The sequence below is a fragment of the Doryrhamphus excisus genome, linkage group LG22 (assembly GCF_037039965.1).
Source record: "Doryrhamphus excisus strain RoL-2023G ecotype Guam linkage group LG22, RoL_Dexc_Guam_v1.1, whole genome shotgun sequence".
In the NCBI taxonomy this organism is placed as follows: Eukaryota; Metazoa; Chordata; class Actinopteri; order Syngnathiformes; family Syngnathidae; genus Doryrhamphus; species Doryrhamphus excisus.
The window spans coordinates 3253667-3278837 of NC_136378.1; the positions used below are offsets into that span (position 1 = coordinate 3253667).

The window sequence follows — 25171 nt, forward strand, 5'->3', positions numbered from 1 at the left end:
AAAGACTGGAAATAGTCAAAATCCACGGCACATGCGTCGTGCTGATTTGCATCATATTTTTACACTGAAAGACTGAAATCATGCTATCACTCACACCTGCCAGTTATTAATGATAACCTTCCTCTTTCATAATAGAAGTGAATGCAAAAACTGACATAATCCACAATGTCAAAGCCTTGCGAGATGCTCACTCTAACATGGGCACATGTTATGTTTTATCTATTTAATGTGATCACTCCTCCTGCCAGTTATTAATGATATTGCATAATAGAAGTGAATTCAAAGACTGAAATAATCACAAAGGCAAAGCCTGCAAGATGCTCACTCTAACATGGGTGCATGTCATGTTTTATATATTTAATGCGATCACTCCTCCTGCCAGTTATTAATTATATTATCTTCTTGCATAATAGAAGTGAATTCAAAGACTGAAATCATCCACAAAGTAAAAGCCTGCGAGATGCTCACTCTGACATGGGCATATGTTGTGTTATATATTTAATGCGATCACTCCTCCTGCCAGTTATTAATCATAACCTTCCTCTTGTATCATAGAAATGGATGCAAAGACTGAAATAATCACAAAGTCAAAGCCTGCGAGATGCTCACTCTGACATGACCACATGTCATGTTATAGTATATTTAATGCGAACAGTCCTCTTGCCAGTTATTAATTGTAACCTTCCTCTTGCATAATGGAAGTGAATGCAAGGATTTAAATCACCCACAAAGCCTGTGAGATGTTCACTCTGACATGGGCACATGTCATGTTTTTTATATTTAATGTGATCACTCCTCCTGCCAGTTATTAATGATAACGTTCCTTTTGCATGATGGAAGTGAATGCAAGGATTGAAATCATCCACAAAGTAAAAGCCTGCGAGATGCTCACTCTGACATGGGCATATGTTGTGTTATATATTTAATGCGATCACTCCTCCTGCCAGTTATTAATCATAACCTTCCTCTTGCATAATAGAAGTAAATCCAAGACTGAAATCATCCACAAAGTCAAAGCCTGCAAGATGCTCACTCTAACATGTGTCATGTTATATATTGAATGTGATCACTCCGCCTGCCAGTTATTAATCATAACCTTCCTCTTGCATAATCAAAGTGAATGCACGGACTGAAATCACCCACAACGTCAAAGCCTGTGAGATGCTCACCCTAACATGGGCACATGTTGTGTTTTATATATTTAATGCAATCACTCCTCCTGCCAGTTATTAATGATAACCTTCCTCTTGCATCATAGAAGTGAATGCAAAGACAAATCCCGCCATATACTCACTCATGCATGGACACTTAATGACACACACTTAATGTAGTGCATCATAATTCATCTGAGTGTTCCCCCCCCGTCCTGCCAGTTATTAATGATAACCGGCCTCATGCATACATTGATATTATGAATATCTCAGTACCATCAATCATGCAAAAAATGCATCCCTTGGAAATGCTTCTCAGTTGATGTTGTAAATCTCTTTATTCCCATTTACACGGCATTTACGGCACATAAGAGAAGCAGAAAGTTTTCAGCACAAAGAACTTCCATCCTTCCTCCTGTTATATCATATACGTGGACTGATGGCACCCCAGAGCGTGATAAAAGTCGAAGTCCAGCTTATGTGAACTCTCCAAGGCCAGATGATGACGGTGAAGAGGAAGGTGATTTCTGGTTTTAAAGCGTGACCCAAACGGGCCGCGTACAAACACTTTGTGTAGTATGCTTGTCAAGGGAGGAAGTTGCAAAGTGTTTTTTTGGAGACTTTGATGGACTGGTCTGAAAAGCGACTGCAGACGTCCTTCAGGGGTTGAGCCCTCTTAGGTTTTTTTTATTGTACAGGTTAACACGGTGGATGACTTCCACTGCTGGTTTTGCACTTTGGTGAGGTTGGGGCCGAGATTTACAAGCTGGGGGGGGGGGGCGTCTGGTGGATGTTCACGTCGCTACAAACACAGACGCACACATTTGATATGGTTTTGTTGGAGTCTCTGCTTAGTAAAACAGATGGCAACGCCGCGTTAGCTCTCTTTGTGATATGTATTTCATATTTTATACAAAACAGCCATTTATTGCTAACAAAAGTTTAGGTCCACAACCTTAAAAATGATGGCTTGATAGCAAAGGCCAAAAAGCTTTCTCTCTTTGAGTAGCCTTTGTCGGATTATTGAGCTGCATAAGCAAGGCCTCGTGCAGGACGCCATTGCTGCTGAGGTTGGACGCAGTAAAGCGTTTTGTAACTTCATCCTAAATCTGCAAGGTTATAGGATCCAAAAGTCAAGTGTTAGACCCCCCCAAAATGTACTCTAATTAGTATTAGCCAAAGAACTACCGTATTTTCTGGACTATAAGTCACTCCGAAGTATAAGTTCCACAAGGCCAAAAATGCATCATTAGGTAGAAAAAAACATACATAAGTCACACTGGATTTAAGTCGCACAATGCTAAAAATGCATAATTAGGTAAAAAAAAAAAACATACATAAGTCGCACTGGAGTATAAGTCGCACAAGGCTAAAAATGCATAATTAGGTAGAAAAAAAACATACATAAGTCGCACTGGAGTATAAGTCTCACAGGGCCAAAAATGCATAATTAGGTAAAAAAAAAAAACATACATAAGTCGCACTGGAGTATAAGTCTCACAAGGCCAAAAATGCATAATTAGGTAGAAAAAAACATACGTAAGTCGCACTGGAGTATAAGTCGCACAAGGCCGGAAATGCATAATTAGGTAGAAAAAACATACATAAGTCACTCCGGAGTATAAGTTGCACAAGGCCAAAAATGCATAATTAGGTAAAAAAAAAAAAACATACATAAGTCGCACTGGAGTATAAGTCCCACAAGGCCAAAAGTGCATAATTAGGAAGAAAAAAACATACATAAGTCGCACTGGAGTATAAGTCGCACAAGGCAAAAAATGCATAATTAGGTTAAAAAAAACATACATAAGTCGCACAAGGCCAAAAATGCATAATTAGGTTAAAAAAAACATACATAAGTCGCACAAGGCCAAAAATGCATAACTAGGTATAAAAAAACATACATAAGTCGCACTGGAGTATAAGTCGTACAATGCCAAAAATGCATAATTAAGTAGAAAAAAACATATGTAAGTCGCACTGGAGTATAAGTCGCACAATGCCAGAAATGCATAATTAGGTAAGAAAAAAACATATATAAGTCACACTGGAGTATAAATCGCACAATGCCAAAAATGCATAATTAGGTTAAAAAAAACATACATAAGTCGCACAAGACCAAAAATGCATAACTAGGTATAAAAAAACATACATAAGTCGCACTGGAGTATAAGTCGTACAATGCCAAAAATGCATAATTAAGTAGAAAAAAACATACGTAAGTCGCACTGGAGTATAAGTCGCACAATGCCAGAAATGCATAATTAGGTAAGAAAAAAACATATATAAGTCACACTGGAGTATAAGTCGCACAAGGCCAAAAATGCATAATTAGGTAAAAAAAAAAACATACATAAGTCACACTGGAGTATAAGTCGCACAAGGCCAAAAATGCATAATTAGGTAAAAAAAAAACATACATAAGTCACACTGGAGTATAAGTCGCACAAGGCCAAAAATGCATCATTAGTAGAAAAAAACATATCATGCCATCAGATGCCATCTGCAAGAGAAGGGTTTAAGAACATAAAATGTCTTCAAAGTCCTCGTGTCCTTCAACGCTACCAAATTGCTCTCTTTGGGATTTGCACAAGAGCACTAAATTTGGGACATTGAAAGGTGGAAGTTTTATTCTGATGAGAAAAAAATGTAACCTTGACGTTCCTGATGGCTTCCAACTTTACTGGCATGACAAGGAGATGGTTTCCACATGGCACGGTGATATTTCCTTAATGGAACAATGGAGCTTCATGTTGTGCAGGGGCGTCTAACGTCAGATGGCTATGTGGAGATGTTGCAAGGGGGCAACTGAAGACCAAAAGCCCTCGTCTGTGTGGTGATTTCAATGACAAAAGACACCACAAACACACCACTGGTTATAATCACACCAACATCCATCCAAAAATTAACCACAAAACCACCTTGAGTTAATCAAGTTAATCACATACACATTATAGTACATAAAAAAAATGGGGCAGGATAGTCTGTATTTTCCGATAACATGTATCTCTTTTTTTACCGTGGCACAATCTTTGGACCTTTGCCTGCTACTGTCTTCTTAACAAGCTGTCAATCATTCTTCTTTTCTGACATTTTTGTATCTATCAATCAATTTCTGATGACATATTTTCATATCAGGACTCATATCAGCCAACTGGAGATGGGGGGAAATCTCTCCTGGAATATTCTGAACTCCTACTTCCAGGCTATTTCCCATAGCATGGCACCTCCTGTCGGCAATATGTGTAAAATAATAATAATTATTATTATAAATATTATTATAATAGAATTTAAAATTTATTAATAAATATAAATATTATCATGTAAATTTTAATTTTATACTATGTTTACAATGTAGGTGCAGTGATCATTTTATATATAATACCTCCTGTCAGAAAAAAAATGCAATATGTGTAAAATAATAATTATTATTATTATAAATATAAATATTAATTCTTAATAAATATAATTTTAAAATATTAATAAATATAAATATTATTAGATAAATTATTTTATACTATGTTTACAATGTAGGTGCAGTGATCATTTATATAATAATAAGTCAACTTACCTCCTGTTAGCAAAAAGTGCAATGTGTGTAAAATAATTATTATTATTATTGTAAATATTATTATAAATATGAATATTAATTATTAATATTACTTTTACGTTATTAATAAATATAAATATTTATAAATATGAATATTAATTATAATAAATATTATGTAAAATGATTAGCTATACATATTATTATAAATATAAATATGAACTATTAATAAATATTATTTAAAGATTATTAATAAATGTAAATATTATTAGATAAATTATTATTTTATACTACGTTTACAATGTAGGTGCAGTGATCATTTCATATAATAATAAGACAACTTACCTCCTGTTAGCAGTAGTGCAATATGTGTAAAATAATAATAATAATTATTGTAAATATTATTATAAATATAAATAATTATAATAAATATTATGTAAAAATATTAATAAATATACATATTATTATAAATAGAGATATTAATTATTAATAAATATCATTTAAAAATTATTAATGAATATAAATATTATTAGATATTATTATTTTATACTATGTTTACAATGTAGGTGCAGTGATCATGTAATATAATAATAGGACAACTTACTATTTAGACCGTACCGATGTCAATCTTGTTGTGTGCCCCCCCCTCATGTTTTTTTAATCCATTGTGTTTATTTGTCTCCTACAGGGTCCACTCGGCTTGGATGGTAAACCGGTAAGTAGACCATAAATACACAAATACAAGGAAATACTTTAAAACTGGATTGGCCATACTTGAACTCTGGGTTTTTTTTTACTACTTTTAGGGACCACCGGGTCTCAAGGGAAGCGAGGTACACACACACACACACACACACACACACACATACACCTATTGGCTTGTTCTTAGCCCTTGTCAGCACCTATCATTCGCACCAAAGGAATTCCCACTTTTGGAGTCATGGATCCATGCGGGTGTTTGGTCTGCTACCTCATCAGTCACTTTCACTCTTCCCAGGGGGAATAATTCAAGTGGAGGAAAAAAAAAAAAACGATTGCTATTTTGTTTCTTCTTCCACCTCCTAAGTCATCCAAGACTTGGCTCGCAGTCCGAAAATTGGTCAGGGCTGGACTACACCAAGTGCTGAAAGCCCCTTTGCTCTTCACCTCTGAGTCCCATTCATCAGCCATCATTGCCTGAAACGTCGCCCACACTCCGAGACACCCCCCCCACCCCCACCCCCCATCCCAAGTGTTGCATGGAACCAAGCGAATGGGTTACACAGCATTGGGTAAAAAGCAGACACATACTTTAAAACTAGGTATGAATGTGAGTGTGAATGGTTGTTTGTCTATATGTGCCCTGTGATTGGCTGGCCACCAGTCCAGGTTGTACCCCGCCCGCTCTCGCCCGAAGACAGCTGGGATAGGCTCCAGCACCCCCCGCGACCCTCGTGAGGATAAGCGGTAGAAAATGAATGAATGAATGAGTTCTCCTCCTATTTTGTGTGGAAGTGGTAACTTTTTGGCTTCTTATTTTGTCTTTCCCCACCCTCGGCCATCTCTGTGTGGAGTTTGCATGTTCTCCCCCGTGCATGCGTGGGTTTTCTCCGGGTACTCCGGTTTCCTCCCACATTCCAAAAACATGCTAGGTTAATTAGCGACTCCAAATTGTGGTGGGCAAAACGGTTCATTCAGTAAAAAGATCCGTTCATTTCGTTCACTTTGTTCAAATGTGATCTCCGCCTCTGCATAGACCCAGTCAGCTGTGTCGAGTCAGTCCGTTCACATGTTCACGACTCACGACTCAACTGTCGGTCATGAATGAACGACCCGACGAGTGTCGGTCAATTTCTTCGTCTCGGTCATTCAGTCAGCTAATCCCACCCACCCAGAGTGAACTCACGACTCACTCTCCGGCCAATCAAAAAAAGAATTTGCAACTGAGCGGACTGAACGGTTATTTTAGGTTCTGTTCACAAAAAAGAACTAGTTCTTTTGACCAGTTCGTTCATGAGTGACACACCACTATAGTTTGCATTCAACAGTCTACAATATTTGTTTTGTTTTGTGTTGTAACGTGACACTTGACATTTTCAACAGGCCATAAATCTATATATTAATTATATTATAATTATTATAAATTTTATGAAATTTGTATTAATTTTGTAAATGAAATTTAAAATTCTTTTATAATTTTATGAAATTATTTATTAGGCAGAGGAGCTAGTTTGTGTACTTTCAACCCATTGTTGTTTTATGACATATGATTGCATTTAGAATTAGAATATAAAATAAAAAATATTAATATTTATAAATATTGTAAAAATATTATAAATTTAAAAAATATATAAATAATAGAATATATAATAATAGATAATATAATATAGATATAATAATAATATTATAATTATTATAAATTTTATGAATTTTTAAAATTAAATGTAAAATTATTTTATAATTTTATGAAATCATCTATTAGGCAGAGGAGCTAGTTTGTGTACTTTCAACCCATTGTTGTTTTATGACATATGATTGCATTTAGAATTACAATATATAAGATAAAAAAATATAAATATTAATATTAATAAATATTATAAAAATATTATAAATTTTAAAAATATATAAATAATAGAATATATTATAATAGATAATATAAAATAGATATAATAATAGATAATATAATATAATAATTAGAATTAGGAGTGGTATTTATCTAAATTCCCTTGATAGATTTGAATGTTCTGAACTCCTGTAGCTCAGTTCTCATAGCTTACTTCAACAAACTACACATTAGTTGCTTCTTAATTAATGATGCTAACCAAGGTTATTGGCGCTATAAGACATCCTCCATCTAACACATCAACATGAGGCTACTGTTTCGTTTCCCCGAAACGAGTTTTTCCTGCCATCTTTCAAGACGTTGTGTCATGTCATCCATCCTTCCTGCAGTGAAATATCTCCAGACACAAGAAATGCCGCAATATGCCTTATTCGGATACATGTTGCTTGTTGCTTATGATAGATGATTTGACCATCTGCCTCCACTTACCTCCTTTTCTCCCACAGGGACCGATGGGGCCCAAGGGAGAAAAGGTAGGCTTCAATACCACCTGTTAACTAAGCATGCTTTGTTTCTATCTAACATGGATTAACCCTTAGATGCACGAGTGACTGGACCCTACACTCTTCCATAAGTGGGGCAAAAATCACCCATACTAGAATCAATGCCTTTTTATGACAATTTTGCCATTTTGGTTAGGAATAATCACTTGTATGATATTTAGTATTATATTTAGGACCACACAAGAATGATTTCATGTTAGAAATATCTTCATTTTTTTACTTTTTTTACATCTTTGAAAAAGAAAATGACCCCGTACAACAATAGAAAATGTGACGATCCATTGTGTGTTGCATAAAGGTAAGTTAAAAATGTGAATGGCATGATATTAAAAATATGTTTTTTGAGGAATACCTGGAATATGAAATTATAAAAATTTCTTCATTATGAAGATATTTCACAAAAACAACCTGACCGGGTCATTTTTGACCCACTTATGGAAGGTTGGGGTAGTAACATAAAAACAAAAATTTCTTAAAATTTATAAAAGGTACGTTAAAAATTATATCAAAAACATGTTTTTTGAGGAATACCTGGAATATGAAATGATAAAAAAAATATATTTTGAGGATATTTCAAGAAAACAACCTGACCGGGTCATTTTTGACCCACTTATGGAAGGTTGGGGTAGTAACACAAAAACTAAAATTTCTTAAAATGTATAAAAGATAAGTTAAAAATGTGAACGGCATGATATCAAAAACGTGTTTTTTGAGGAATACCTGGAATATGAAATGATAAAAAAAAAATTAATTACGAAGATATTTCAAGAAAACAACCTGACCAGGTCATTTTTGACCCACTTATGGAAGGTTGGGGTAGTAACACAAAAACTAAAATTTCTTAAAATTTATTAAAGGTATGTTAAAAATTATATCAAAAACATGTTTTTTGAGGAATACCTGGAATATGAAATGATAAAAAAAATTAATTACGAAGATATTTCAAGAAAACAACCTGACCAGGTAATTTTTGACCCACTTATGGAAGGTTGGGGTAGTAACACAAAAACTAAAATTTCTTAAAATTTATTAAAGGTATGTTAAAAATTATATCAAAAACATGTTTTTTGAGGAATACCTGGAATATGAAATGATAAAAAAAAATTAATTACGAAGATATTTCAAGAAAACAACCTGACCAGGTCATTTTTGACCCACTTATGCATCTAAGGGTTAACCGCAGCCACGGCGTCGGGAACACGATCAGGTGTTTTCTCCATCGCCCTCCCACATTCCCATTTTCAGCGGGCATCCGTCAAAAGCAGCCGTAGATTACATGTCGAAATGCAGGATCTCATGTGTCTCGCCGCATTCTCACGTCAGGGCACTTAACAGGTTTACAGGCCTCGATGGTAGCCAGATGTTTTTTTCCCGGTTCTCTGAACCTCTGGCCAAATCGGAGACGATGGCAACTCTGAGGTGCCATCATGGATAGGACGGTTTTCGCCGATCGAGCCGTTTAAATGGCGCTCGACCGCAAGAACAAACACGTCTGACATAAACAGCATCCATCACAGGCTGACAAAACGATGTTGAAGTATGAAAAACCGGAACGCTTCAAGTATTCCGAGTCCTCCAGAAAAAAAATCATCATTGGAATTGTGGGATGATTCCAACTGGATCAGCATCCTCGGATCGTTCAGGGACAAATTAACTTTGAATACTTTTTCTTCCTACTCTCAAAAGTAATTTATTGGCTTGTCGGTTCCAATTGCCCAACAGTATTACAGTATTACAGTATTACAGTACTACGTAGGTACTGGCCTGTACAAACATAATGATTGATATTTCTCCTCCAGGGTGACCAAGGAGACGTCGGGCCGAGGGTGAGCCAAATGTTTTTGTCTTGGAACATAAATGGGAATTGTTGCCTACAGTCATGGAAATCTGGTGGACAAGTGGATACAATTTCACTATTTTGCCAGAAATTCTCAATAATTAATTTATAGAATGTGCATATTATTAAATTATATATTATACTACTACTACTACTAATACAATATTATAATAATCTTCAACTGGACAAGTCAATTATTTTTTGGTTTAGTTTAGTTTAGTTTAGTTTAGTTTAGTTTAGTTTAGTTTAGTTTAGTTTAGTTTAGTTTAGTTTAGTTTTTGATTTTAGTTTTGTTTTGTGTTTAGTTTAGTTTAGTTTAGTTTAGTTTTTGATTTTAGTTTAGTTTAGTTTAGTTTTTGATTTTAGTTTAGTTTAGTTTAGTTTAGTTTAGTGTTTAGTTTTGTTTTTAGTTTTGTTTTTAGTTTCATTTTGTGTTTAGTTTAGTTTAGTTTAGTTTAGTTTAGTTTAGTTTAGTTTAGTTTAGTTTAGTTTTTAGTTTAGTTTAGTGTTTAGTTTAGTTTAGTTTAGTTTTTAGTTTAGTTTTGTGTTTAGTTTAGTTTAGTTTAGTTTTTAGTTTAGTTTTGAGTTTAGTTTAGTTTTTAGTTTAGTTTAGTTTTGTGTTTAGTTTTGTGTTTAGTTTTTAGTTTTTAGTTTTTAGTTTTTAGTTTTTAGTTTTTAGTTTTTAGTTTTTAGTTTTTAGTTTTTAGTTTTTAGTTTTTAGTTTTTAGTTTAATTTAGTTTAGTTTTTAGTTTAGTTTTAGTTTAGTTTAGTTTAGTTTAGTTTAGTTTAGTTTAGTTTAGTTTAGTTTAGTTTAGTTTAGTTTAGTTTAGTTTAGTTTAGTTTAGTTTAGTTTAGTTTTGTGTTTAGTTTAGTTTTTAGTTTTTAGTTTTTAGTTTAATTTAGTTTAGTTTTTAGTTTAATTTAGTTTAGTTTTTAGTTTAGTTTAGTTTTAGTTTAGTTTAGTTTAGTTTTGTGTTTAGTTTTTAGTTTTTAGTTTTTAGTTTTTAGTTTTTAGTTTTTAGTTTTTAGTTTTTAGTTTTTAGTTTTTAGTTTAGTTTTTAGTTTAGTTTAGTTTAGTTTAGTTTTTAGTTTTGTTTAGTTTTGTATGATTGGGTTTTCTCCGGGTACTCCGGTTTCCTCCCACATTCCAAAAACATGCTAGGTTAATTAGCGACTCCAAATTGTCCATAGGTATGAATGTGAGTGTGAATGGTTGTTTGTCTATATGTGCCCTGTGATTGGCTGGCCACCAGTCCAGGGTGTAAGAAGGGGAAGAATAAGAAGGTTTGCTTTGTCAATAATAATAATAGTAGTAATACATTGACTTTCCAGTTCTATGGTTATCATCACACACTAAAAAAACAAGGTGAAACCATACCCAGCAGTGATATATATATATGTTTACTTTGTACATCTATTCCAGTCATAACAATCTGGCTTTTCAGATGAGGTTTAAAATGCCCTCATCCCTTCCATCCTTAAAGCTACGGAGCCACAAAAAAACAAATCCATAGCTGCCATCGAGTCCCTAAAAAAAAAAAAAGTGGGGTCTTTTTTAAACATTGTGGGGCGACTCTAAGCTCTGTATCTGGTCCATGTTGTCAGTCTTTTCATGTGATATCATTCCACTCGCCATGACGACTGTGTAATTGTCTTCATGCAGTGTGGTTTGAAAATACTACCCATTGTGGATTCTTTGAAGTAGTCACGTACTCCATTAATTCCCAATGTTTTCCTTTTGCTGTGCTTGGAATATCAGGTCATGAGAATGAAAGTGAGGATAGCCCTCTGAGGTCATTTATGCAGTGTTTGGGGGTTGGAGCCCTGCTTTTTTTGGCTGGGGGGGCTTCACCCTAAGGAATCACCGGAGAGAATGTGCACACTTGATGAATTCCCTTCTGTCTATTTTAGATTGTGAAATAATAGTTTTTTTTTTTTTGCGTTTTGCACAATGCTTGAATTGGTTAATATTGACCTTGGAAAGGACTTGTGGAGTCTTTGAGTACGTCTGCAACCCTCCCCCCTTGCCCCCCCTCATGAATCTCAGCATGTCACAAGCTTCAGAATAAAGAATTCACCGCTTAACTTCAATATATTACCGCCTCAAAACTCTTCATTTAACCCCAAAATTAATCTTTTTTTAATTAAAGGGGTTCAATATTAATACAGGTTGCTCATTAAGAGGATAACGAGAAAAAGAGAAGAGATTCAGAATCTGCTTGCACAGCTTGTACCTGGGCATGCCCATACAAGGAAGTACGTCTCACTGTGATGTCACAGGGAGCCATTATTGAAAAAAAAAAACTCTCTGAAACTGAGCATTCAGAACCATCCCATTTCAGGGCAAATGTGAATGGCATGATATCAAAAATATGTTTTTTGAGGAATACCTGGAATATGAAATGATAACAATTTTTCATTTTTGACCCACTTATGGAAGGTTGGGGTAGTAACACAAAAACTAAAATTTCTTAAAATGTATAAAAGTTAAGTTAAAAATGTGAACGGTATGATATCAAAAACATGTTTTTTGAGGAATACCTGGAATATGAAATGATAAAAAAAATTATTACAAAGATATTTCAAGACAACAACCTGACCGGGTCATTTTTGACCCACTTATGGAAGGTTGGGGTAGTAACACAAAAACTAAAATTTATTAAAATGTATAAAAGGTAAGTTAAAAATGTGAATGGCATGATATCAAAAATATGTTTTTTGAGGAATACCTGGAATATGAAATGATACAAATTTTTCATTTTTGCCATTTTTGACCCACTTATGGAAGGTTGGGGTAGTAACACAAAAACAAAAATGTCTTAAAATGTATAAAAGGTACATTAAAAATGTGAATGGTATGATATCAAAAACATGTTTTTTTGAGGAATACCTGGAATATGAAATGATAAAAAAAATCAATTACAAAGATATTTCAAGAAAACAACCTGACCGGGTCATTTTTGACCCACTTATGGAAGGTTGGGGTAGTAACACAAAAACTAAAATTTCTTAAAATGTATAAAAGGTAAGTTAAAAATGTGAACGGTATGATATCAAAAACATATTTTTTGAGGAATACCTGGAATATGAAATGATAAAAAAAATCAATTACAAAGATATTTCAAGAAAACAACCTGACCGTATCATTTTTGACCCACTTATGCATCTAAGTGTTAAGAGGCAAAACCAAAACATGCAAACAGGAAGTGATAATAAATCTGTTAACCTTTGACTTCCTGTCAATAGATCATTCACAGCGCCTTCATCGAGTACAATGCAGGCTCGGGTGTTGAAGTGACAACAGTCGGCGTTAAAAGATAATCACATGTCACGTCAAGTGTCAAACACGCCACTAAAGGTCACATCTAGAGGCAGGACTCGTACGTTCGATTCCATATGGAGGAGATTGTCACTTCATGTTTAGGTTAGTCGGAGCCGCACTGAAAGACAAGACACAATGTTCAAATTTCATCCCCGACCAAAGCATTCCTTTGTACCCCCCTCCCCCCCCCCCGACCCCCCCCAGCATGGAGCTTGAATGTCTCGCTATCAAGCTTAAGGTCTCCATGATGAAAATGAGCAATAGGAGAAGCTCACCGTGAAACAGCTCTCTTATGAGGCGTTTAAGGAACACGTGTGAATCGGGAATCGGGAAAGGAGCGCATTTGCGGTTTTGAAAAAAAAAAAAAAAAAAAAGACAATATTCCCATATCTCTCAGCAGCCTGTTAACAGGAACCTCATGAGCAGATGAGCATATCTCCTCTTGACTTCCTGTGCGCCATCTTTCATTCTTTGTGAAAGCTTGACTCCGTTCTCCTGGTACCTTCAATGGAGGTGGGGGGGCGGAGGGGGCACCACCACTGCCGAAAAGCCACAGAGGACCACGTTTGGTGGTGCCGGGAAAATCATGGAAAAAAAAAAAAACATGTCCCAAGTACCAGATTTGGCCGTCAAAGACCAGGCTACAATGCACCGGTCCCTTATGCTTGCCCCCCGTGGGTGGTAGGTCTACGAGGGGGAGATCCCGTGTGGCCCTTCCACCAGGTGTTCGCCTGTGAGGCCCTCCATCGGAAATGATGCTCCCGCTACCATGCTTGGCACGGTGGACAAGTGGTTAGCGCGGAGACCTCACAGCAAGGAGACCCGGGTTCAATTCCACCCTTGGCCATCTCTGTGTGGAGTTTGCATGTTCTCCCTGTGCATGCGTGGGTTTTCTCTCCTTGTGAGATTAAGCGGTAGAAAATGAATGAATGAATGAGTTCTCCTCCTATTTTGTGTGGAAGTGGTAACTTTTTAGCTTCTTATTTTGTCTTTCCCCACCCTCGGCCATCTCTGTGTGGAGTTTGCATGTTCTCCTGGTGCATGCGTGGGTTTTTCTCCGGGTACTCCGGTTTCCTCCCACATTCTAAAAACATGCTAGGTTAATTGGTGACTCCAAACTGTGAGTGTGAATGGTTGTTTGTCTATATGTGCCCTGTGATTGGCTGGCCACCAGTCCAGGGTGTACTTCACCTCTTGCCCGAAGTCAGCTGGGATAGGCTCCAGCACTACCCAAGACGCTCGTGAGGATAAGCGGTAGAAAATGAATGAATGAATGAGTTCTCCTCCTATTTTGTGTGGAAGTGGTAACTTTTTAGCTTCTTATTTTGTCTTTCCCCACCCTCGGCCATCTCTGTGTGGAGTTTGCATGTTCTCCTCGTGCATGCGTGGGTTTTTCTCCGGGTACTCCGGTTTCCTCCCACATTCCAAAAACATGCTAGGTTAATTAGCGACTCCAAATTGTCCATAGGTATGAATGTGAGTGTGAATGGTTGTTTGTCTATATGTGCCCTGTGATTGGCTGGCCACCAGTCCAGGGTGTACTTCACCTCTTGCCCGAAGTCAGCTGGGATAGGCTCCAGCACTACCCAAGACGCTCGTGAGGATAAGCGGTAGAAAATGAATGAATGAATGAGTTCTCCTCCTATTTTGTGTGGAAGTGGTAACTTTTTAGCTTCTTATTTTGTCTTTCCCCACCCTCGGCCATCTCTGTGTGGAGTTTGCATGTTCTCCCCGTGCATGCGTGGGTTTTTCTCCGGGTACTCCGGTTTCCTCCCACATTCCAAAAACATGCTAGGTTAATTAGCGAGTCCAAATTGTCCATAGGTATGAATGTGAGTGTGAATGGTTGTTTGTCTATATGTGCCCTGTGATTGGCTGGCCACCAGTCCAGAGTGTACATTGCCTGAAGACAGCTGGGATAGGCTCCAGCACCCCCATAGACCCTCATGAGGATAAGCGGTAGAAAATGAATGAATGAATGAGTTCTCCTCCTATTTTGTGTGGAAGTGGTAACTTTTTAGCTTCTTATTTTGTCTTTCCCCACCCTCGGCCATCTTTGTGTGGAGTTTGCATGTTCTCCCCGTGCATGCGTGGGTTTCCTCCCACATTCCAAAAACATGCTAGGTTAATTAGCGACTCCAAATTGTCCATAGGTATGAATGTGAGTGTGAATGGTTGTTTGTCTATATGTGCCCTGTGATTGGCTGGCCACCAGTCCAGGGTGTACCCCGCCTCTCGCCTGAAGACAGCTGGGATAGGCTCCAGCACCCCCCAATGATGATATACTGCAATAAAAACGGTCGCCATGTTTGTTTACTTGTCACGTCTTCTCCTCAGGGTCCTCCTAACTACAGCACATTTGCAGGACTGCACAGTAATCAGATTCTCACCGTCAAGGTTTGTCCTTAGCGGCGACCTCCCTCCTCGCAGCCGTTATTCTTTCTTTCGTCGAGGTGCTGATTTCACTTCCTCTTCCTTCAGTGTCCACTTGGTCGCTCGTCTCCTTTTTCCTTACAGCTGTTCCAGACTTTTTCCTCCGATTTCCTTTTACTATCACTTCCCTTTTTGACTTCACATCCTCTCCCTTTCTCCGCTTCTCTGTTCTTCCCTCGCCTGATAGATGGTCTATCCTCGATACGATCACGGCTTTCTCGCCGGTGACCAGTCCAGCACTTTTCAGAGACGTTTTCTGAAGGTATACAACAACTGTACGGCATGCCAGTCCCTTCCCAATTCAGTTTTTCATTTTTTTAACAATGTGGCATGAAATCGTTGTGTGGCCGAGCATGTAATTAACCCTTAGATGCACGAGTGACTGGACCCTACACTCTTCCATAAGTGGGGCAAAAATCACCCATACTAGAATCAATGCCTTTTTATGACAATTTTGCCATTTTGGTTAGGAATAATCACTTGTATGATATTTAGTATTATTATTATTATAATTTAGGTTAATTTATTCTTGACAGACAAATTTGATAAGAATCAAAGGTTCCTATTGGATTCCATAGAAAATGAATGCAGGTCATTTTTGACCCACTTATGGAAGGTTGGGGTAGTAACACAAAAAATAAAATTTCTTAAAATTTATAAAAGATACGTTAAAAATGATATCAAAAACATGTTTTTTGAGGAATACCTGGAATATGAAATTATAAAAATTTTAATTACGAAGATATTTCAAGAAAACAACCTGACCGGGTCATTTTTGACCCACTTATGGAAGGTTGGGGTAGTAACACAAAAAATAAAATTTCTTAAAATTTATAAAAGGTAAGTTAAAAATGATATGAAAAACATGTTTTTTGAGGAATAACTGGAATATGAAATGATTTAAAAAAATTCATTCCAAAGATATTTCAAGAAAACAACCTGACCGGGTCATTTTTGACCCACTTATGGAAGGTTGGGGTAGTAACACAAAAACTAAAATTTCTTAAAATATATAAAAGATAAGTTAAAAATGTGAAGAGCATGATATCAAGCTAATAACTGTCAGTGGTGAGGAAATAGTATCCTGCGATAAGAACAATGAATTATTATAGTAATGACCAGTTCTAATGTACTGATTTGACATATCATAGTAAACCACAATGCATTAGAAAAACGATAAAAATATGTGACTGTGTGGCTTCGGAGAGCATTTTTTTGTCAGTTATGGTTTCCCATTGTGTGGAAGGGATAAATATATTTAGCCACATTTGGCCATAGTTTATCTTTTTCCTGGTCCTCCCACAGGAAGTGTCCAAACAGCAACCGAAGCCTAGCATGTTGAAAAGCAAACATTATTTACTACACAAAGAAATGTTCATTGTGTCCTTTCAAACCCTCTTCTGTTTTTCTCATCAGGGTGACCAAGGCCAGGCTGGACCTGCTGGCCCACCCGGCCCCCCGGGTCCTCCAGGTCCCAGAGGTCCACCCGGGAACACAGGCAAAGACGGACCCCGTGGCCCAACGGGAGAGCCAGTAAGGAATTTACCTTTTGATGGCATAGTGATAAAATATGGCGTAGTAAATATTGTACTTCACTTGCACATGTAGTACATCTTCTCTTTAAAAGGAGATGTACACGTTTTCACGTGCGGTATTCGATTTTAATACATTTAATATTTGTTTAGTTCCATAAGAGCACTGTAGGCATGAAATAACACCCCTATAGTCACATTTACACTTGTATTATCCGATATAGTCGACATAATAATAGAAAATAAGCAATCTTGGACACATTAGTACACGCGGCGTACTTCCTGGTAGCTATTGCATCATCAATGTAACATGATTGACACCTAGAGACCAGTGTGGAATACTACTCTACTGTCGTTGTACGTGGTTAAGGAGAGACTCATGATGTACTTCATTGGCTTTTGGAGTGAACATTTCACACAGGAGCTGCTGTCTGCCACTCTCTACACTGCTAACCTGCAGCTAGCACACAAAGTTTTATTATTTTATTATTATTTATTGTGTTATTATTATTATTATTATTATTATTATTATTATTATTATTATTATTATTATTATTTTATTATTATTATTATTATTTTATTATTATTATTATTATTATTATACGGGAGCCAGGCAACGACATTTTGTTGGCAATTTCACAGCTGTGTTATCTATCTATTATTATTTTATTATTTTATTTTTATTTTATTATTATTTATTTTGTTATTTTTATTATTATTACTATTTATTTTATTATTATTATTATTATTATTACTATTATTATTATTATTATTATTATACGGGAGCCAGGCAACGACATTTCGTTGGCAATTTCACAACTGTGTTATCTGTCTATTATTTTATTATTTTTTTTAATTTTATTATTATTTATTGTGTTATTTTTATTATTATTGTTATTTATTTTATTATTATTATTATTACTATTATTATTATTATACGGGAGCCAGGCAACGACATTTCATTGGCAATTTCACAGCTGTGTTATCTATCTATTATTTTATCATTTTATTTTTATTTTATTATTATTTATTGTATTATTATTATTTATTATTATTATTATTATTATTACAACTATTATTATTACTATTGTTATTATACGGGAGCCAGGCAACAACATTTCGTTGGCAATTTCACAGCTGGTGCTATCTATCTATTATTTTATTTTTATTTTATTATTATTTATTGTGTTATTGTTATGATTATTATTATTTATTTTATTATTATTATTATTACTATTATTATTATACAGGAGCCAGGCAACGACATTTCGTTGGCAATTTCACAGCTGTGTTATCTATCTATTATTTTATTTATTATTATATATTTATTTATTTATTATTTTATCTATCTATCCATCCATCCATCCATCCATCCATCCATCTCCTTCTATTTTGGGTTTTGTTGACTTAGCCATTTATATGTTTGATATTGCTTAATTTAGGCCATGAATATGTACAATTTACTTACATATGCAGTACTTTTTTTTACTAATAATGGGTCATATTCAACCACAAAACAACGATCGTGTATTCGTTTTTGCAAAATGGCAATCGAGTGAGAGTTACTGCGTAGCGAGACACGACTGTACTCAATCTAGCGAGAATGTGGTTTACCTAAAACCTCCCAGCATACCATCTCTCCTGGCTTCATCTGTTTTGTGTAAGACAGCAGCCACAAGTCCCCCCCCCCCCACACACACACACACCCGACCCCCGACCCCCCCACCCCAACTCTCCGTCGCCACTCATCCCTGAACCAGATATGGCGGCAAGTTCACCGGCAGTTTTCCGCCACCACCAAACAATAGCTACACCGGGGGGGGGGGTGTTTATTTTTCCCAGGATCATTTTTCCCACACACAGCTCAGTTCATACGGAATAAAGATCATGTCGACAATAAGTAATAAACAGATGAGTAAAACAAACGCTCCCTCGACAAAGAACAATTGCACATGGGAAATCTTGTATGGTGGCGGCCATGTTGTGTGCAGATGTCTGAGAGCCGGTCTTGTGCGGTCATGTTGTCATATGTGTCATGTCACTATAAAGTGAAAGGAAGTTCAGGAATGTCTGCTATTTTTCAAGCATCGGCTTACTGCTCACTTTCGGATAGGGAATATCTTGGAATATCAACACAATAGATGCTCAATTAGGCCCAACTGCACCCTATTATATTACATGTATTACATGCATTAAATGCATATTCCATACAAAGAAGGAGGTTTTGTCAGAGTTAATATGAATATAAATATATTAAATTAATATAATAAATATATGTATATATATAATAATAATAATATATAAATATATATATAATAAATAAATATATATAAATTAAAATATACTCAGCAACACAGTCCAGTGGCCTATTTTAGGGGAGCTTCACACCCCCTAAAATGTTCTTAAGCCCCCCCTAAATAATTTTATATTTTTTATAGATTTTTTAAAAATTTTTATTGATTTTTTTTACAAAAAAAATCTAAAATTTCACAGGCCTGCATGGCCTGTTATTAGAATATCAATATCAATATCCTGTATTCAAAATATGCATTGATGTAGTAGTATTATACACCTGTCACTAGGTGTCAGTAATGACGTGATTGCTGGATGAACAACATGCTTTTATTGCAGGTTGGAATTATCTCACAACAGGAACAATAATTTCTAATAAAAACGGGGGGGGGTACTGTTGCACTCTGAGTTCCACATTTATAGTAACACATGCAAGTATTTGGTTTATTTACGTCTGAAATGCCCTTTTTTACTGTATTATATATACTATATTTGGTAATATACAACAGGAACAATAATTCCTAATGAAAACAGGGGGTACTGTTGCACTCTGATTTCCACATTTATAGTAACACGTGCAAGTATTTGGTTTATTTACGTCTTAAATGCTTTTTTTACTGTACTATACTATATTTCGGAATATACAACAGGAACAATAATTCCTAATAAAAATGAGGGGGGGGGGTACTGTTGCACTCTACTTTCCAGATTTATAGTAACACATGCAAGTATTTGGTTTATTTACATCTTAAATGCCCTTTTTCCTGTATTATATATACGATACTTGGTAATATACAACATGAACAATAATTTCTAATAAAAACAGGGGGTACTGTTGCACTCTGCTTTCCGGATTTATAGTAACACATGCAAGTATTTGGTTTATTTACGTCTTAAATACCTTTTTACTGTATGATATATACTATATTTGGTAATATACAACAGGAACAATAATTCCTAATAAAAACAGGGGGTACTGTTGCACTCTGATTTCTACATTTATAGTAACACATGCAAGTATAAGGCTTATTTACATCTTAAATGCCTTTTTTACTGTACTATACTATATTTGGGAATATGAGTGCAAATGCTTAAAATGCTGTAATAATGTCAAAAAATACATATATTTAGGTTTTCTATGAACCAACAAGGATAATATCTCATTTATAATAAATGAATCATACTTCACTGAAATTCACTTATCACTGTCTGATCTGGAACTAATGAACTGTGATAAGCGAGGGATTATTGTCGTGAACAACCATAATGAGCAGAGCTTTTCAAAAATATTTTCAATTTTATTTGACTTTTCTTAAAAATAATTATGAAGTAGTACTTCAATAACCACAAACTAATTTGGATAAGAAATCTCTGGTCTACAAAAATACTAAATGCCGTTTTTAAGTCCATCTTCTACCACAACCTCAAACATGTAAGTAGCATGGATGCATTATGTACCGCATGTATTCATCAAGGCTAAATGCTTATAACCTCAACTCTCAAGTCCGACTCCAACACACATTTCTTCGGGTTCAAATTGCCCCAATTGTTTGTATATGTGTGTGGCAATAGTGCACGGCAATATTTAGAGTTGGAGCGCTCATAAGATGCACTGCCATGCACCGCTTCGTAACAGATGTTGAAAGGCTAAGACGGCCAAGTGGCCCTCACAAATTGTTGTGTTTACTTGAAATGAGTCTAATCACTTGCAGAACTGGGATGCTGGTACTTAGCATTTGTGGCTTATTGCTCATCTTGCACCATTCTTTTTTTTAATTTCTTATTCCTAAATGTATTTATATTTTTCAACACATATGAATGGAAAACCATGGTACGTGAGAAGATATTCCCAATGTCCAAAATGTCCTTAAAGTGTCTTCTGAGGGAAGACACTTCATATTGATTAATCCCCTCACATGGAAGACTGTTGTTTACATGTTTTATTGTGTTTTCCAGTTGCATGCACGTTCCATACAGAAGCAACCCCTAATGCTGTACATTGTTAAATACTGACATCTTGTGGTCAAACTCATGTACTTCCATTTATTTGTCTTAGGGTTTTCCAGGCCGTGATGGCATTGAGGTGAATATAATTTTTTATGTTTAAATACAAATCATGCAAGGTCGCATTATTATTATTATCTGTTTTTACTATCATTACTACTAAAGATGATATAGTTAACAAATTTATTTCTGCTTCAGGGACCTCAAGGATCGCCTGGGAAGCCGGTAAGATTGACGCAGACTTCAATATTTTGTTTTGCAAAAATGTAAATTGTGATTTTATGATCATAGGGAGAAGATGGTGAGCCAGGATATCCAGGACCACAGGGTCCTCCTGGGGCAAAGGTATATTTACAATCTTCACCAACGTCTTGTTAAGATGGAACTTGTCATATACTAGACCACTCGGCTTACTGGGTTACTGTGTATCAAATAGGGTGAGGCGGGTGTTGGAGAAAAAGGAGAGCGAGGCTTGGATGGACTACCAGGGTCGAAGGTAAAATAAAGGGGTTAACAGTGCATGCATATTGATTATTATGTATTGTGCTTCCTTGCATTTGGTGCATTTACCTTTGTGTCTGCATTACTCAGGGTGATACAGGAGCAATAGGAGAGCGGGGCCCCATGGTGAGTTTTTCAAATTTTTCTTGAGTGTGTGTGAGTGACAAGAAGAAAAGCTCTGTCAACTATTGTTTGCTAACCTGCTAACAACTTTGAAACCTGTTTCTCTTTTTCGGGGGGGTCTCTTGACTGCATCTGCACAAATCAGATGTGTGTGTGAGTGACAAGAAGAAAAGCTCTGCCAACTATATTTTGCTAACCTGCTAACAACTTTGAAACCTCTTTTTCTTGGGGGGGTTTCTTGACTGCATCTGTACAAGTCAGAAGTGTGTGTGAGTGACAAGAAGAAAAGCTCTGCCAACTATTGTTAGCTACCCTGCTAACAACTTTGAAACCTGTTTTTCTTCGGGGGGGTCTCTTGACTGTATCTGTACAAGTCAGAAGTGTGTGTGAGTGACAAGGAGAAAAGCTCTGCCAATTATTGTTTGCTAACCTGCTAACAACTTTGACACCTTTTTTTCTTGGGGGGTCTCTTGACTGCATCTGTGCAAGTCAGAAGTGTGTGTGAGTGACAAGAAGAAAAGCTCTGCCAACTATTGTTAGCTACCCTGCTAACAACTTTGAAACCTGTTTTTCTTCGGGGGGGGGTCTCTTGACTGTATCTGTACAAGTCAGAAGTGTGTGTGAGTGACAAGGAGAAAAGCTCTGCCAATTATTGTTTGCTAACCTGCTAACAACTTTGACACCTTTTTTTCTTGGGCAGCCTCTTGACTGCATCTGTATAAGTCAGAAGTGTGTGTGAGTGACAAGAAAAAAAGCTCTGCCAACTATTGTTAGCTACCCTGCTAACAACTTTGAAACCTGTTTTTCTTTGGGGGGGTCTCTTGACTGTATCTGTACAAGTCAGAAGTGTGTGTGAGTGACAAGAAGAAAAGCTCTGCCAACTATTGTTAGCTACCCTGCTAACAACTTTGAAACCTGTTTTTATTGGGAGGGGGGTCTCTTGACTGCATCTGTGCAAGTCAGAAGTGTGTGTGAGTGACAAGAAGAAAAGCTCTGCCAACTATTGTTTGCTAACAACTTTGAAACCTGTTTTTCTTGGGGGGGGGTCTCTTGACTGCATCTGTACAAGTCAGAAGTGTGTGTGAGTGACAAGAAGAAAAGCTCTGCCAGCTATTGTTTGCTAACCTGCTAACAACTTTGAAACCTGTTTTTCTTTTTCGGGGGGTCTCTTGACTGCATCTGCACAAATCAGAAGTGTGTGTGAGTGACGAGAAGAAAAACTCTGCCAACTATTGTTTGCTAACCTGCTAACAACTTTGATAAATGTTTTTCTTTTGGGGGGGTCTCTTGACTGCATCTGCACAAATCAGAAGTGTGTGTGAGTGACAAGAAGAAAAGCTCTGCCAACTATTGTTTGCAGGAATGAATCTCATGTGTATTGAATGTCTTTGACTTCTCTCATTTTAGGGATTTCCTGGTGCAAAAGGCATCGCAGGCTCCTCTGACATTATTGACTTCAATGGGAAGCTTCTAGACGCTTTCCAGGTGAGTGACATCACATGGGAAAGCAGACCAGGGATTCTCAACTGGTGGGTTTGAACCCAAAAGTGGGACGCATTGTGTATGTGTAATGTAATGTAAATAGTCTTAAAATATTCATCAGGAGTGTATGTGTCCCAGGTTCAGACCAGTCGAGATCCCTTGTTGTCGACGATATATGTATTTGAGTACACTATCTTTGTGGTGTGGTAATTTCACATGTATGAGTTTTTTCAATAGGAATCAAACAAAACTAGTCATGCTGCCATTTCTTGTTTTGACAGGCCATCAACACTATCAGTATTTCGGTAATCTGCAGTTGTTTCTGCATGGTGTTTGGATGTGCCAACACTGACTAACCCCACATTAGGAAGCCGAGCAGACTCACGCAGACTTCAACAGTTGCACAACCACAAGCATCTCAATTTTAGCGTATCAAATGTCATGTTTAGCGGGATTTCTAATTCCTAATAAAAACAGGGGGTACTGTTGCACTCTGTTTTCCACATTTATTGTAACACATGCAAGTATTTGGTTTATTTCCGTCTTAAATAATTTTTTTACTGTATTATATATGCTATATTTGGTAATATAAAACAGGTACAATAATTCCTAATAAAAACAGGGGGTACTGTTGCACTCTGCTTTCCACATTTATAGTAACAAATGCAAGTATAAGGCTTATTTACATCTAAATTGCTTTTTTTACTGTACTATACTATATTTGGTAATATACAACAACAAGAGAAACAATAATTCCTAATAAAAACAGGGGGTACTGTTGCACTCTGCTTTCCACATTTATAGTAACACATGCAAGTATTTGGTTTATTTACGTCTTAAATACATTTTTACTGTATTATATATACTCTATTTGGTAATATACAACAGGAACAATAATTCCTAATAAAAACAGGGGGGGTACTGTTGCGCTCTGCTGTCCACATTTATAGTAACACATGCAAGTATTTGGTTTATTTACGTCTTAAATACATTTTGACTGTATTATATATACTATATTTGGTAATATACAACAGAAACAATAATTCCTAATAAAAACAAGGGGTACTGTTGCGCTCTGCTTTCCACATTTATAGTAACACATGCAAGTATTTGGTTTATTTACGCCTTAAATGCGTTTTTTACTGTACTATACTATATTTGGTAATATACAACAGGAACAATAATTTCTAATAAAAACAGGGGGTACTGTTGCACTCTGCTTTTTCACATTTATAGTAACACATGCGATCGTAAGGCTTATTTACATCTTAAATGCCTTTTTTACTGTATTATATATACTATATTTGGTAATATACAACAGGAACAATAATTCCTAATAAAAACAGGGGGTACTGTTGCACTCTGCTTTCCACATTTATAGTAACACATGGAAGTATTTGGTTTATTTACGTCTTAAATACATTTTGACTGTATTATATATACTATATTTGGTAATATACAACAGAAACAATAATTCCTAATAAAAACAAGGGGTACTGTTGCGCTCTGCTTTCCACATTTATAGTAACACATGCAAGTATTTGGTTTATTTACGTCTTAAATGCTTTTTTTACTGTACTATACTATATTTGGTAATATACAACAGGAACAATAATTCCTAATAAAACGGGGGGTACTGTTGCGCTCTGCTTTCCACATTTATAGTAACACATGCAAGTATAAGGTTTATTTAAATGCTTTTTTTTCTGTTTTGTAATATATTTAGTAATATACAACAGGAACAATAATACCTAATAAAAACAGGGGGTACTGTTGCACTCTGCTTTCCAGATTTATAGTAACACATGCAAGTATTTGGTTTATTTACATCTTAAATACCT

The 25171-nt window shown here is 36.0% G+C and overlaps 1 protein-coding gene across 2 annotated transcripts in view; it reads left to right on the forward strand.

Moving 5' to 3' along the window:
- The window catches only part of col23a1b (collagen type XXIII alpha 1 chain b), a 149432-nt gene that overhangs the window by 113774 nt on the left and 10487 nt on the right, over positions 1-25171 (forward strand). The window contains exons 5-16 of one of the 2 annotated variants that reach the window (XM_058063255.2): positions 5387-5413; positions 5505-5531; positions 7747-7773; positions 9603-9629; positions 15584-15658; positions 16813-16929; positions 21277-21303; positions 21423-21449; positions 21516-21569; positions 21661-21720; positions 21816-21851; positions 23256-23333. In XM_058063255.2, coding sequence (XP_057919238.2) covers positions 5387-5413; positions 5505-5531; positions 7747-7773; positions 9603-9629; positions 15584-15658; positions 16813-16929; positions 21277-21303; positions 21423-21449; positions 21516-21569; positions 21661-21720; positions 21816-21851; positions 23256-23333 — 582 coding nt within the window. Of the gene's footprint in view, positions 1-5386; positions 5414-5504; positions 5532-7746; positions 7774-9602; positions 9630-15300; positions 15361-15583; positions 15659-16812; positions 16930-21276; positions 21304-21422; positions 21450-21515; positions 21570-21660; positions 21721-21815; positions 21852-23255; positions 23334-25171 lie in introns of both variants that reach the window. The other variant, XM_058063252.2, reaches the window with a different exon arrangement.